The sequence below is a fragment of the Alexandromys fortis genome, unplaced genomic scaffold, assembly GCF_014885135.2.
Source record: "Alexandromys fortis isolate MF-2015 unplaced genomic scaffold, M_Fortis_MF-2015_v1.1 scaffold_7, whole genome shotgun sequence".
Taxonomy (NCBI): domain Eukaryota; kingdom Metazoa; phylum Chordata; class Mammalia; order Rodentia; family Cricetidae; genus Alexandromys; species Alexandromys fortis.
Genome location: NW_026067920.1, coordinates 4,295,090 through 4,309,782, shown reverse-complemented (window position 1 = coordinate 4,309,782; position 14,693 = coordinate 4,295,090). Strand labels below are relative to the sequence as shown.

At 53.8% G+C, this 14,693-nt stretch overlaps 1 protein-coding gene across 1 annotated transcript; it reads right to left on the bottom strand.

The window, feature by feature from the left end:
- Nucleotides 1–34: 34 nt before the first annotated feature.
- On the bottom strand, nt 35–14,038 carry Mxd4 (MAX dimerization protein 4). The gene is made up of 6 exons (XM_050140847.1): nt 13,822–14,038; nt 13,641–13,740; nt 10,510–10,539; nt 5,106–5,220; nt 3,827–3,989; nt 35–3,346 (listed from the first exon to the last, which is right to left on the bottom strand). The coding sequence occupies exons 1-6, from the start codon at nt 13,883–13,885 to the stop codon at nt 3,189–3,191; spliced, it is 630 nt and encodes a 209-aa protein (XP_049996804.1). The 5' UTR covers nt 13,886–14,038; the 3' UTR covers nt 35–3,188.
- Between the last annotated feature and the right edge of the window lie 655 nt (nt 14,039–14,693).

Below are 14,693 nucleotides of genomic sequence, written 5' to 3'. Positions count from 1 at the left end.
AAAAGCAAGGAGACAGAAAGAACTAGAAACCAGATGAGGTATAAAAATCTGTATTTATATTACAATGACAGAATGACACAGCACAGCCCCATCTGTTAGACAGCTGGGATGGGGGTCCCATTCCACTTCGCAGCTCAGGTCTCATAACTCACCCACTGCACTGGCACCAGGCCCCCTGTGTAGTCACATACTCTGGCACGGAACCTGCCCTAGTGCCCTAGTTTAGAGGCCTGAGCTAACTTGCTTGCTGGCCTGGGGTCGAGACCCTCTGTGCAGACACAAGAGGTGGTAGGCTAACTGACCCAACAGAGGCAGGAAAGGCTTGGGCACACAGAAGGGTAGGGGTTGTCCAGCCACAGTTTGGTGCACAACTCCCTCTGCCTAGGAAGGCAGGCTCAAGCACCTGCAGGACAGGACTGCAGAGGCAGGCCTAGGGCCTATAAAGAGACATAACCTCTGTCTCCTCTCCTGCTAGACCAGCTGGGCCTGCAACAGGATGGTTGATCTGGTACATCTGGACCACCTCCCAGTAAGGGGACCCAGGCCCGAGCCTGGAGGTCCAGACTCTGTTACAGAGCACCACATGGCTCGCATAGTCAGGTGCAGGTGGAGGACATGAGCAGCAGCTATTTTGGTCCAGATTTCTTTCAGCAGACACACAATAGCCTTGGCTGAATCCTATGACCACTAGCAGTGGCCATACTGTGCAAACGGTAGAGAGCAGGAGAAGGAGTAATGGATATATAACTCTTAGCACCAGCCCCCATGCCTATGGACCACCCCTCACATGTCTGCTAGTAGGAGGGGCAGCTGGCTAGCACCCCTGGGTGACTGAGAAGGCCAACTCCCAGGCTACATAAGAACCATAGCCTGAAAAGGCAAAGGGCTGAGCTGCCATAAAATTCAGCCAAGGGGGCCAGTCTGGTCACCAGGAGTGGACTCTGCTGGCAAGGGTGGAAGCAGACTCTAAGGTGCTGGAGACGGAGAAGGGAGTTGATGATAGAAGAATTCATGGCACATCAGGAGCCCTGAATCAAGAGCTTTAAACATAGCTCTGCTCTGTTCTGTGCTAATGGTGGGCGTGCTCAAAACAAGTGCCCAGGAGACATGCTTGGGTAGACACTGATGCCCAGTGGGCTGGAAATGTCGACAGGACCAGCTTACTAAGATGTGGATGTGGGCTATCCTTCTAGTCCATGGACCCTACCCAGGCCTGCTACCCACATGTCATCGTGAGTACCCATCAGGGAACCAGCTTACTAAGATGTTGGCTATCCTTCTAGTCCATGGATTCCTACCCAGGCCTGCTCTCCACCTGTCGTCTTGACTACCCCTGGGGCAGGCTCTATGCCAGAGCTGTTTCCAGGAACTCCATTCTGCCTATCAGTAGGTCACCCACCCTAGGATGCTCGATGGCATGACTGAAGATAAACAAGGAATTTTCCCCACAGTTTGGAAATTGTTTACGAATGCACCAGAGGAGGTGGCAGGCACCGCTGTGGGCCAGCACATGGCCACGACCCAAATATTGCTATGTGGTGTCCCTTAGAGCACTTCTAGCACTGAAAGGCCAACGGAAGCCTCCTAGCCAGGTCTGCACTACCTCCAGAAGAACTGTTTGTCAGCTGCCCATGGCTGACGCTCCCGGTCCTTGCCAAGGCCAGAGAAAAGGCCCCAGGCCAGCAGGCCTGCTGTCCCCAAACTTTCAGGCACAGCCACCCTGCCAGTTACCAGGGAGGCACCACTGGAGGCCAGGTCATGACCCTGCAGGATACAAAAATCAGCCACAGGAGCCACACAGGCACGCATATGTCCCTCCCAGGAGGCTGCCGCTGTGGGAAAGCAGTGAGGGGGCACCTGCCAGTAGGCCTGGTGCATCCCATAAGCCACAGGAACATGCTGGTGGCAGTGGGTGGGGTGAAACGGGACACAAGGCACACTATGACGATATGACAGAGGATGGGTCCCTGAGACGCTGGGTCGCTCCCACCCCTCAGCAAACAAGGACACAACAATGGCTAGGAAAATAGAGTACAAAAATCTCATACAGGAAATAGAGGCGGCACACACTCATGTCCCTTGGCGAGTCTTCAGAGCTTTTTTTCTCTTTTTAAAAATGTTTCTGTTTTGTGTTTTGGGTAAAGCCTCTGCCAGCTGAGGCTGCCCTGGGCAGGACTTGTGAGGCCCCTTCTGGGAGCTCCCTGTCAAACTTTTTTTCTTTTTTCTTTTCTTAAGAAAGGGAGATGAGAAAGTTTGGAGGACCCAGTGGTTTCAGCTTGCCACCCTGCTTATTCCAGTCCCCTGCCAGGAAGAAAGGCCCTATCTATTTCCTGTGCAAACTAGACAGAGACGTTTGGGCTGGCACAGGTGAGCAGGGGCCTGAGTGAGAGTCAAGCACAGGCTTGGGGGCCATCATTTCCAAGTGACCTCAGGCCAACTATCTCAGGACATACATTCTCTGATGTCCATGTGTCTGTGTGTATGTGATTGTGGGTGTGAGCCTAGGCGTGTGTGTATACATCTGATGGTCCTAATAGAGCATAAGCCACCCAAGTTGGTATGAAGTGGTCCAGCCAGACCCCCAAGAGCATCCCCCTGGCTCCTGACACCAAGGAAAAGGATCCCACCCACCTGCTCCAAATGCTCACCCAAACCCTGCCCTTCACAAATCCCTCTGTCCACACCTCAGGAGCCTGTGTGGACCAACAGGTAGATGGACAGATGAATGGATGGACAGCTGCGCCCGCCTGCCTTCCATTCTTTCTTCCTTTCCTTCCTTCTCAGTTCACTCCTCTCTCCTGGGATCCGATGCTGGGGTTCAAGCTCCCCATGGTGGTCATTAAGGCCCCTACACGGATCCTGCCGAGATTTGCAGCAATGATATTTAATACTTCTGGAATGATTAGGAATCTGAGAACAGATTGTGGGCGACTATGCTGGGCTCCAGATGTGAGAGCCTCACCCAACTTCCCTGCTTGGGCTCTTGCCCTGCGGGAAGGGGCAGGCAGTTTGAGTCCTGACCAAAGGGTGGGCAGGCAGAGGCGGGCAGACCAGGCAGCAGCTGGAGCTTCGAGAATGGCACAGCAGTAGGCTCATGACGAGGCTGGCTTCAGTTAAGGGAGGCAGGAAGGCTGAGACACTTGGCTAGGTGGGCAGGCAGGTGGGCCAAGAAGCAAAGGACATGGAGCCTACGAAAGGCCAGGGCATCCAGGCCTCCTGCAAGGGTGCCCATAGCTGCTGTCGCTGCAGCCACTGCTCTGTAGGCTGTAGTGGTCATCGGCATCACTGCTGCTGCCAACACTGTCCAGCTCCCCAGGGCCAAATTCCATGCCCTCTATATCTACCTCTGAGAGAACAGAGAGAGGATGGGTCAGGGTGGCCCCTTCCAAAGAAGCCAGACTGGGGCTCCCTTCCAAGTTAGAGCTCATGTTTCCCTTTTATGGAAGTGGAGGCTGGGGCTGGGGAAAGATAAGGGAGGTCCTCTGAACCCTGAGGTGGAAGATGCTAGGATGGCTCCAGCCAAAGTCTTGGGTTATGAACCCAGACTCTGCAGCATGCTGACCAGAGGTGAATCAGCTTCTGCCTTCACATAGTTAGGTCATGACCTCTGTGCCTCATTGTCTTCTTCCCACCCCTTCTTCATGCAAGGCTGGGAAATTATCGTAGTACTGCCAGCAGTTAGTTCAGGTGGTGTGCGCACCTTGTCACCACCAACATCACTCTCTCCCTAGGTGCTTCCTTGTCCCCCTGGAACTTTGGTGATACCCATACCCAGAGGCCAGGGTTGGGCTGTCCGAGCTCCTACCTTGTATGCCTAGGCACTCACCTTGCTCTGAGTCGTCCGTGGACACAGCAGAACCAGTGCTGTCTGTGCGCACACGCTCTACACTCTGCACTGATAGTTGCTCTAGGCGTCGCTTGAGGAAGCGATGCTCCCGCTGTAGCTGCTCCTTGATGCTTAGTGCCCTGCGGTCCTGCTCCTCCAGTTTCTAGGGATAGAGGGTAGTCTGTGAGTCCATAGCCAAGATGGAATAACTGCCCTTGGGTATAAATACAGCTTTACAGGCATGATCCTTACCAATAAAATGACTTGCTAGACAGAACCACAGATGCCCAAAGGCTTAATATGCCCTTCCTCACCCCAGCAAGGTGACTACTCAGCCTGGCCTTTCACTCTTAGCCTGTTAACTAGCTGTAGAATGCCCAGTGCTGCTGGCCAGCCCCAGGAAGTGGAGACATGTGTGGGTCTCAAGACCTGGTACAGTGCCATCCAAACTTTGGCAGGCCCCTCCCTCCAACCCTACTCATGAGAGCTCCACCTGCCCAAGACTGGGCTTTCACTGGGTATCTGCAGCATCTGAGCATGTAAGAGCAGTGGGGAAATGGTACAGAGGATGCCTGCAAGCAGGCCTTGTGTATCTCTAAGGCACAGACCTTCCTACCTTTGTAAACCTTCCTGTGTGGGGCCCACCTGAGACACTGCTGTTCTGTTAAAACCCCAGGGCCTTGGACATAACTTTCAAAGTTACTGACGCCTGACCTGTGAGTCCACACCTATAAAGCAGAGGAGCCCTTTTGACAGGAAAGACCTACCCTGGTTGACCCAAATGTCCCAAGAACACTAAATAAGCAACCGTCAGTCTGAAGGCCTTAGGAGACTGTGTCAGGTATATCCCCCTTATCCTAGTCCCACACCAACTCCCAAGTCTCTACCACTCTTCCCACCTCCCTGTAGATGTTGTCTACTCCCAGTCTGACCATGAAGGCATACAATGGCGCTTTGCCCCTCTCTTAACTCCACCTCTCCTTCCAGCTGCTGCCCTTTCACAATCCAGTGTTACAGAGAACTATCTATAACACTGAAACAGCCTGAGACCTGACCTGTACAGCCAACCATACTGTCTCCCTGCCAAACACCACTCAACATAATCTAACACAAGGCATGTAGCCTCCACACCACCCACCAGCTTCTGCTGGGTCTCCCCCTAAATTCCTGACAAGCACCTGCTAGGTGGCTCCACCACCCACCTCCAGGTCCTCTGAACCAATGGATGGCTTGGGGGAACATCAGGGTGGCTAGAGAACAGAGGGCACAGCATGCTTACCTTGATGTGCATCTTGGCACGCTTCAGGAGGCTCAGAGTGGTGTGGCGTGTGCTGTCAGGGCCCAGGGGTACCAGCTGCTTGAGCTGTTCCAGGTAGAGCCTGAGTTTAGCTCGTCTGAAAGAGCCAGAGACAGACTATCAAGCTAGGCAGCAAACCCCACAGAACTATGACAGATGTGGCTGGCAGAAGGTGGGAAGTGGCCAGCTAAGCCCCTCCATGGCCCCAGTATTACTGCAGGCCTGCCTCTTGACCTGGAAGTTGCCCCAGACTCTGCCTCGGGGCTCGAGTATCTATCTTCTCCAGGAATTCCCTCCTGGTCTAGATAACACATCCCCTCAGGAGTAGCCTGTCACAGGTACCTCTGTAGATATGGTGTCCTCGTGGTTCCATGGGGCCTAAGACTCTGCCCTGCACAATGTGCTCTAGTCACTCCTGTCCTCGTAAAAGCATGAGTTGATAAGGTCAAGGGAGGCCGAGGACCAGTTCTCTCTGCTGGTTTGTGGTCTCACTGGAAATTGCACCATTCCAGACTTCCGTTCCTGTACCCATTTCTGTGGATCTATTTTCTCACAAAACTGGAACCATAGTCACAGTACTTGTTCACAGGCTGGAGGAGAGCTTTGCTGCCTGGTCTGTGGGTGAAGCTAAGTTCAACTCCACAGGCTATCTCTGACATTACCGTGGTAACAGGGACTGCTGCTGCATCTGCACATCCCACCTGACAGTAGCTGTAGGAAACCAGTGTTCTGTCTGGGAGATGCCCAGTTATGGTGCTAGCCAGGCCCTACTGGAAGTCAAAGTGCTTTCCAAGTCAGTATGGCTTGCTTTGGACACATTCTTACAAGGGCAACTTCAAGTCAAGGACAGAAATTATTTAGGATTGTGGAAACCTGCTGCCCAACTGGCTTGACATGGCCAGTGCCCACATATATTCCTCTTTAACAGTGTTTTGTTTTTTAATTTGCTTGTCTGTTTTCTAGAGAGAGAGAGAGAAAGAAGGTGTGTGTGGAGTTGGATGGTGGGGAGGTAGGGAAGATCTAGGAGGAAATGGGAGGAGAAACCATAGTTAGAATATATTGTGTAAAAAAATCTATTTTCAATTAAAAAAAAAGTGGCACATGCTGAAAGTCTACTTTTCATATCTGTTCCCCAGTCACAGAGCCCAAGCATCCCCACAGACTCCCTCAATCCTAAGAGACCTTGGAAGGCAGAATGCAGGAACAGACATCTCTTGGACAGAGAAGGGAGCCCTTGGATACAGGAAGAGACCATAGAGAGATGTTAACAGTCATACATGGGATGGGGGGAGTTCACCCATGGCCATTATGCCTTTAAAACTGTACTCATTGCTAACAAAGCACTTTCCTGTCTAGCATCCTGGCCAAGCACCCTAAGGCCTAGAGGTCCTTTTGGTGAACTGGAGTTAGACCTTTGGAAGAACTTCTTAGATATAGGACTAGAGTCGGTTTAGCCAGGAGGCCGGGTGTGAGTATGTGTAAGCCCCTGACTCTGCCTCAAGGCTAGAGGATCTTCAATCTCACCATACACAGACAGATTCCTGGCTCCATACTACTGCATACATGGTTACCTGCCCAGAGTCCAGATCTTAGCGTCATTGCTTCCAGCACAGTGAGAATCCAACCCTAGGAACTGAAGGGACTAGAAAACAGAGCTGGGCTAGGGAGCAGAGAAGGTGTCCTGAAGCCACCATTGGGATTTGACAGGAGAAGTAGCCAAGGACCCTTCTCACCAGGTATACTTGTTACACAGCAAATAGCAATTCACACAACCCATTATCTAATCATGTCAGCGGCCATGGCTTTTTGGTAATTGATAGAAAGTGCAATCTGACAATAAACAAGGAATTCCTAAGTCCCCGTCCCAGAGATGACCACACTGTCATCTTTTGGTGTATCTATCTTTCCAGTCATGAGTGTCGAGTGAAAACACTAGGATACAAACCACATATGTGACAAGTGACCCACTTCTGTTTAAAAAATAAAAAAGAGCAGACGCACACAGAGACTCCACAGAACACAATGAAGCACGGGAAGCAGGCATCTCCAGGGATGCGGCTGGCAACGTTTATTTCTTTAGCTTTGTGCTTTTCTGTATTTTCCAGGTTTTCTATGTTTTAAAAACCCCACATTTAGTTTTACAATCAGAGAAAGACATGTTTGTACAAGAAAGAAACACAGCTGAAAGACAAATAACAGTAGAAACGCATTTGCAATACATATAAAAGACAAAACAGTATTAGTGATATTTTGAGCTCATACACATCAAAAATAAAGAGTACTGCCTTCATATAACAATGAGCAAAGGACACAAACAGGCAAGTCGCAGAAAACAAAGGGCAACTCTAACATGAAAACAGACTCCATCCCATGCACAGTCAGGAAATGAAAACGCAAACAAGCAGATGCTCATTTTCTCCTTTGTACCAACTAGAATGTAAGGAGGTGGCGGGAACTTACTTGGACAGTACATGGGGACCTACTACAGTTCCTGTGGGAGAATCACCATTGACTTTGGCCCATATCGCTGACTGGTACTTCTACATCTAGAGTTTGGGTGCTACAGAACCATCCCTGGGCATCTGAAGACTCAGCTCAACAACACTCAGGTCAGAGGGAACCTGGGAAGTATGGCTGTGGGTCTTTATAGGCTCTGGAGTCAGGGAGGCTAGGGGCACATGGACACAGGTCTGCAGCATTCCATGGTATTGGGTGAAGGATCCAGGTAGGGATAGTGGGTAACAAGGGCCCCTTATCATTTCAGGGGCTCCGAGCGATCAGGATAAGGTCTCTGGGAGGGGGATACAGGGAGTTCACGAATAATACTTTAGAAAAAGGTATTTCTTCGAGAGATGAATAAAAGTCACCTGATCATACACAAACAATGTAAAAGTAATAAATCAACCCAAACCCAGAAGAGTGCATACCCTGGTGTAAGCCTATGGTTGTTGAGGACACATGCAGAAGGTCCTCCCACCACCTATTCTGAGCACCACAGTCCTAGAGTCTAGGATGCTCTGGGACCTCACCAAATCCCCCCTAAAGTCACTGTAGCGGAGACTCAGCACCTCATTGTTATCCCTAAGCATCCCAAACTTTTTAAACCCCTGTGCTTCTAAAGGAGGCAGAACTGCCCCTAGAATCCCTGCGTTAGTATCAGCAATGGCCCATCTCTTCTCATAGCCACACCTAACTTCTCACTGAAAACCCCTACTCCTCAAAGGCCAAGGCTGGGGCGGGGGCTTGGCTCTATGTCAGGAGTCCCTAGCACATGTTTGTCAGAGTCTTGACTGCATAGCAGAGGTAAGTTCCAGGCCAGGTTACTAGAAAAAATGGCAGTGAGGAATTCTCCTACATTCAGTGGCGTGGGACAAGAGGACCCTACTCTCTTCTATGTATCAGCATCTTCTGTTGTTGCTAACAAGCGTGTTCCTGACATGACTGCATCAGGCACTTGCTGGCTGCCATGCAAGAGCATGTCAAGGCTCAACAACCATCTCTGTGCCTGGTTTAGGGGCTAGGGGCCTAGCTAAGGGTTTAGACCTGCCTGTGCTCTGAGCATACAGGGACACTCAAGTGCTAAGGGCCAGGAAGAACATCTAGGGCTCTCACCAATACTAGCTAAGACTGAAGACTAGAGCTGAGCCTAGGAAGGTTGCCAGGCCCTGAGGTCAGCAGCAAGTGCTAGACTTGGCCACTCTAACAGAGCTACTGACCCACAGGGGTAGTGGGCCCACGGCTGGCTGAGTACTATTCAAAGCTCCAAAAGGGGAAGTCCCACAGGCCTACCTGAGTCTCTCTGAAGGACACTTCCAGTGAAGGCCATGTCCAGGGTATGCCTCTTATGGCCTGCTGGGCAGCTAGCCAGGTATTTCCTTCCTTCCTCGGGACAACACACAAGCCCTTCCTTCAGCCAGCAGCCAGGAACACCTGGCATCGATCTCAGGCCAGCTACAGCAAGCCATGGCTGATGTCCCTACCAGAGCCCAAGCCCTAGGCCTGTGGGCTACTCAGAGCTCTGTACATCTATGACCTGATTAGCTAGGTAGGCAGACCCTACCCTACGCTTGGTGGAAGAGAGACCCAGGATGCCCGAACCACTTTTACCCCATCTTAAATTAAGGGACTCCATGAAACCCAGTCTAACTATAGGCTTGAGGAAGATGGCAGAGATCAAGGCCAAGGTCAATGGATGCCTACAGAGGCCAGAGGTCAACTCTTCCTAGAGGGTTCCATACCCTTACTACCCATGCTTCCCTCAATGACATTCCCTATCCATCCTCCCAAACACTGCTTCCGGGAAGCCCTCACTATAGGTCAGGATACTGTGCCTAGGTCTGAACAAGGCTGGCTGGTCTCTTCTGACCTAGGAGCAACCCCAAGTCTGCCTCACGCTGGCTTCCATCTCTGTGGCCTGGCCCCTTGGGAACCCCCCAACCACACACAGCCAGTGCAGGAAGTGCATCTCCTCTGGGAACATGGTGTTCTGTCCCTGCCCAGTCACCCGCCCCAACCAGAGTCCTGAATCCCGGGAGAGCGGAAGTTGGCGCTGCACTGGGCGCAGACATGGGGGAGAGGGGGAGGGAAAGAACTGGCTGGGTTCCAGACCTTCCCAGTGCACTCAGGAGGGCTCATCTAGGATGCAGAGTTACACACCCCACCCCCTAAACACCAAGAAGGCAAGACAGAACTGGTCCATTCTATAGATAGGTGCAGAGGTCAGGACAGAGCTATTGCCTAGTGTCCCTCAGGGGCTATCCCTGGTCCTTGCATCGGGGCTACTGCTTATGGGCTACCTGGCCTAAAATACCTCTACATCCTCTTGGGCTGCTGCTAGCAGTCACAAGTATCCCCTTCGCCTCTCACCTCCCAGGGCTCAGCCACACCGTGTCATCATTGACAGAGGGAAGACACAAATGACAAGCAGCCTCAGGGGCCACCAGCCATCCCAGGAGCTGACTGGAGCCAGGGTGCAGGCCCCGAAGAGTACAGAGGTGAGGGGAAGGGCTGAATGTGCTACAAAGGCCATTGTACTGAGAGCTGAAACAGTTACCAAAGGGGCTTAGGCACACAGAATCACACTCAAGTCCTCTTCCGGGAGCAAAGTCAGAGTGCTACCAGTGCAAGGAGCTGAGCTTCGAGTCTTTGGTACCCACCAGTTCTGACCCCAGGCTAAAGGCCAAAGAACAGGGCCTGGGCCAAGCTCTTGCCTGCCAATCTAAAATGCCTGAAAACAGATCCTAGACTCCTCTAGAACTGATCTTTCCAGAGCCTAGAGCATAGCCTGGCAACTCAGACAGGCCAGGGCAGCGAAAGCACCCCCTCAGTGTTGGGTTTGGGGGTAGTCACATCTAGTAGCTCGCATGGGAATGGGGATGCCACTTACCTGTGCTTTTCTAGTTCGTTGTGTGAAGACCTGTTTAGAGAGATAGAAAGACAGGGCTCACTTCAAGGCCTAACAACCAGGGCACAAATAACAGAGGCTCTTTGTAGAGAGCCGGGAGCCCTCACACAGTGGCTAGGAGGGTCTAGGTCCAGGATATCTCTGGATGCTGAGAGCTTGGGCAGGTGCACAGCTGCCTACCAAAGGCTAGGATAACCCCATGCTAAACTGTGAGAATTGGGGCTCGCAGGTGCCCAGCCACCTTCCTTCTCTGCTTCCCTTTCTCTCAGGCCAGCTGTGTCCTTATATGCAACACAAGCCATGCAGAGAACCAGTGGCAGTCTGAGCATGTGTCACAAAGGCCAGGCCCTCAGGAGACAAGATGATCCTGTCCTCCCACGGCCACTCTGTCGCACAGATACGAACACCCAAGACTCTTCACAGGGGCATTTGTAGGAAACTTCTGGGCCTGTGGGTACAAAGCAGAACACAAAAGATGGCCAATCCCACTTCTCTCAGGAGCTGCATTATGGCAGAACATGTCACCCCGAGTCCAGGAGACCCCAGGGACTGACTGCTTGAGCCCCACTGGCCAACCTCACTCAGATCAGAGCAGATTTCTGAACACCACAGGTGCTACTCGGGCTTCCAAGAGACTGAAAATCTAAGGGAATGCCACAAGCCAACAAGGGCTTCTAGGTCCCGGGCCTGCTGCACAAATGAGTAGACAGCTCAGGACACACCCAGACCAAGTCCCTCCTTGTGTTTCTGCTGGCCACTGCCCACCTGTTCCTTCTGCTGCTGCTGTTCCAGATCTTGGATCTAGTATCTTTCACCAAAAAGTGTTCTCTGCCTGCCCCATTGTCTACTGAAACCATTAGGGTACAAGGTCACCATCTTCCCTCAATTCCTGCTGATTCCTGGGCTTCACTGTGCAGTTCCCAGGGTCTTCAAAGACCTGTTAGTCACCAGGGCTCAGAATCCCCCCATGAGCCAACCAGAGCCAAGAAGGCTGCACAGAAGCTGCTCACTGGCCTTGGGCCTTCAGTTCACACTGCAGCCCGACTGCTACTTTGTGTAGGAGGCTGGATCAGCAGGGGCCTTCGGTGTTGAGAAGTCCCCCACCTCCTGACCAAAGGATGACCCTTGTCTTGGTTCCCAACCCTGGACTGGAAGGCCACTCCTCAGCAGCATGGGGGATGGCCTTTCTTGGAACTCTCCCTGCATTCAGAGATCCTGTAGGGGAGCTTGTCACGCAGGTTCTAGAAGCACCTGTGTCTGAGGAGAGGCCACGGTTGTGCCAGGTGCTGTCTGGGCACCACCTTGATCTGATCCCTCTGTTCACCTTCTCAAAGAATGAGACCCTGAAAGGCTAGCTATAGGCCCCTCACATGGAGTCACTGGGGGCCCTCAGCGACCTACACAGAGTCCATGTCAATCACAGAGCTGCTCTGTCCTTACCTTAGTGCGTCCCTCCTGCCCTCCTCTCGCCCTGGCCGGCTATCCACAAGTCTGCCTTTCAATGTGCCAGGGCACAGAAAGCCTTACAGGTTCAGAAATGCCCTTCCACATCTGGGATCCCAGCTTCTCAACTGAGCAGTGACTGGGGAGGGAAGGGCTATGCCTGCCACCCCTAGGGCTTTAGGCCTTGAGGGAGTACATTCTGTCCAAGGAAGCTTTAGGGAAGTGCACCCAAGTCAGGGATGCCCTCTGTATTCCCTGCCCCTTGCACCCAGGTCTCCATCCTAGCAGTAGGAGGAAGCCTAGGAACACATCCAGTAACAGGGGACAGAGGTGGTTAAGTGGGCCCTAGGCAAGTAACTCAATCTGTCTATGCCTTGGTTTCCTCTGTTGTAAAATGAAGTTCAGAATAAGGCTTCTTAGTAAATCTTTTATTTATGTGCATTGCATTGATGTTCTGTCTGCATGTGTGTCTGTGTGAAGGTGTCAGGTACCCTGGAACTGGAGTTACAGTCAGTTGTATGTTTCCATGTAGGTGCTGGAAATTGAGACCAGGTCCTCTGCTGGGTTAACTGCTGATCCATCTCTCCAGCCCCCCAAATAAGGCTTCTTTTACAAGACTAGGTTAGATTGCTTACGTGTGTATATGGCAGAAGCATTTGAGTGTCTCTGCTACTGGTCCTATTACCTGTGGTTACTCCATGCCACAGGAACCTGAACTCCCGACCTAGGGTTTTGGGCAGACAGAATCAGGGACCACCAGGCCATCTCCCTGTAGAAGCCTGGGACACTGGGGCCTCCAACACACTTATGTCCCTCTCAACTGCCCAAAGCAGAAGACCAAGGGCTGGGACTCAGGCAGCTGGAAATTCAACCAATTACTTGCCAGGCCTAGGACACCACAAAAATGGGTCCTTGTGCCAGGCTCTCTGTTTCCCAAGAACAGACAGGCCACAGGAATGAGCCACACCCTCTGCCAGGGGCCCCTGAAGCCCCCAGCCTGCCAGGGAAGCTCCCAGACTGACCACACAGGAGTGGCTGGGCCAAGGCTGACCCCTAGACACTGTCAGGTGTGCCACGATCCCCACTGCAGCCAGGAAGGTGGAACCCTTAGGAGTCCTAGCCATGCCTAAACCCCAACTTCAGGGCTTCCTCCAAGTACTAGGCCAAGGCAAAGAGAGGAGTAGCTGGGCCTTGGGACTCTTGGTAGAAATAGCTCCCTGCAGCTCTTCTCCAGCCCTGCACTTGTAGTTAGGCGTTTCCCTGTCAGTTGGCTGTGCAGGACCTGTGGGTATCCGGGGGTGGGGGGTGGGTAAGGTGCTGGGCCTAAGAGCAAGGCCAGCTTCAGAAGTGCAAGGGAGGGAGGAGTCCCCAGTTCGGCCCTAGGTGGGGAACAGCGGCCGACACCAACTGACAGCTCCTCTCCAGTCTGGAAAAGTCCAGAACGACTCTGGGCGAGCGCGGACGCTGTACGCGTGGCACTGTTTACGGCGGCGGGAGGCGCGGCCGCGGGAAGATGGCGACGCGCGGGCGGGGCCGGCACCTCCTCCAGGCCGGCCGCCCGGGTGCGCGCAGGACTGCGCTGGGGACGCGGAGAGGACGGGGACAGTCGGGCGGGGCCGGCCCGAGCTGGCTGGGCACAGCGCGCGGGGGTGGGGGGGTGGGGGCGGTACCTGTTGTTTGGGGCCTTGCGCACCAGGCTGGCCGTCTTTGTTTTCTTCCTGGCGAAGTCGCCGTCGAAGGGCAGCACGGAGGCGTAGCCGTGCTCGGCCTCTGCGGGACAGACCGTGCGGTCAGCGGCCCCCTGCACCCGCCCGCCGCCCGCCCACCCTGGCACAAAGGGGTGCAGGCTACCTCGGTCCCTACGCTCCAGGTACTCGGCCGCCTCCAACAGCAGCAGCAGGGAATTCAGCTCCATCCTGCCGCCCGCGCACGGGACGGCGGCGGCAGCTGCCCGGCGCGCTCCTGCCGGCTCTGCTCGCCGCACGCCCCGCGCCTGGCGGCACACCAGTCCGACTCGCGGACTCCAGCGCTGGACCGCCACCCTCCGCCTCGGGCCCTCAAATTGACACATAAGGCGAGCGGCGGTCGCCACAACCAATCGGTGTGGGAGCTCTGGCCTAGGGGGCGGGTCCTATGCCAGCCTTGGCCAATGGTGACTGGCCGAACGCCTCGGGCAGGGCTGAGAATGTTGACAGATGCGAACCTTGGCTGGGATAGGCTGGCCCCAGTAGTAACAATTTAGAAGCCCAAGCTTAGCAACAGCACGTGGTGGCCCGGCCCCGGTGCTCGCTGACTGGCGGCCGTCGTGCATGTTAAGTAGGCATTGCACACCGATTGGGCCAGATAGGTCTATGTAAATTGCGGCCGCGGACCAATGGCCGGCCACGGGGCGCGGGGCCAATGAGGGCGCCCGGGCAGGACGCGTTGCCGAGAGGAAGCACAGCGCGGTGGGACCGCTGCCCGGCCGACGCTGGGGCCGGGAGGACGTGGACCGTGTCTCGGGAGACACCCCGCAGGATGCGCTGCGGACACGCGCCCCGGCGCTTTGTCATGCCATGCACGTCGTGCGCAACGACCTGTTGCTCGGGGTCAGCTGTACCACAGCCTCGGTGGAGGACCCAGCTTGGGGCCTGATTGGAGCAGGAGCTGGGATCTTGCTAAAGGACTGCAAATGACACCTGCCCCCCGCATGAATAGTGGCTTCAGGGAAGGCTAAAACTTGG

Bases quoted from the DNA above. Each gene is read 5' to 3' on its own strand.
- Mxd4 (XM_050140847.1), bottom strand. From the start codon at position 13,885: ATGGAGCTGAATTCCCTGCTGCTGCTGTTGGAGGCGGCCGAGTACCTG. The intron at 13,741-13,821 runs GTAGCCTGCACC...TCTGTCCCGCAG, and splicing joins CCTGGAGCGTAGGGACCGAG to AGGCCGAGCACGGCTACGCC. The intron at 10,540-13,640 runs GTACCGCCCCCA...CTCTCTAAACAG, and splicing joins CGCAAGGCCCCAAACAACAG to GTCTTCACACAACGAACTAG.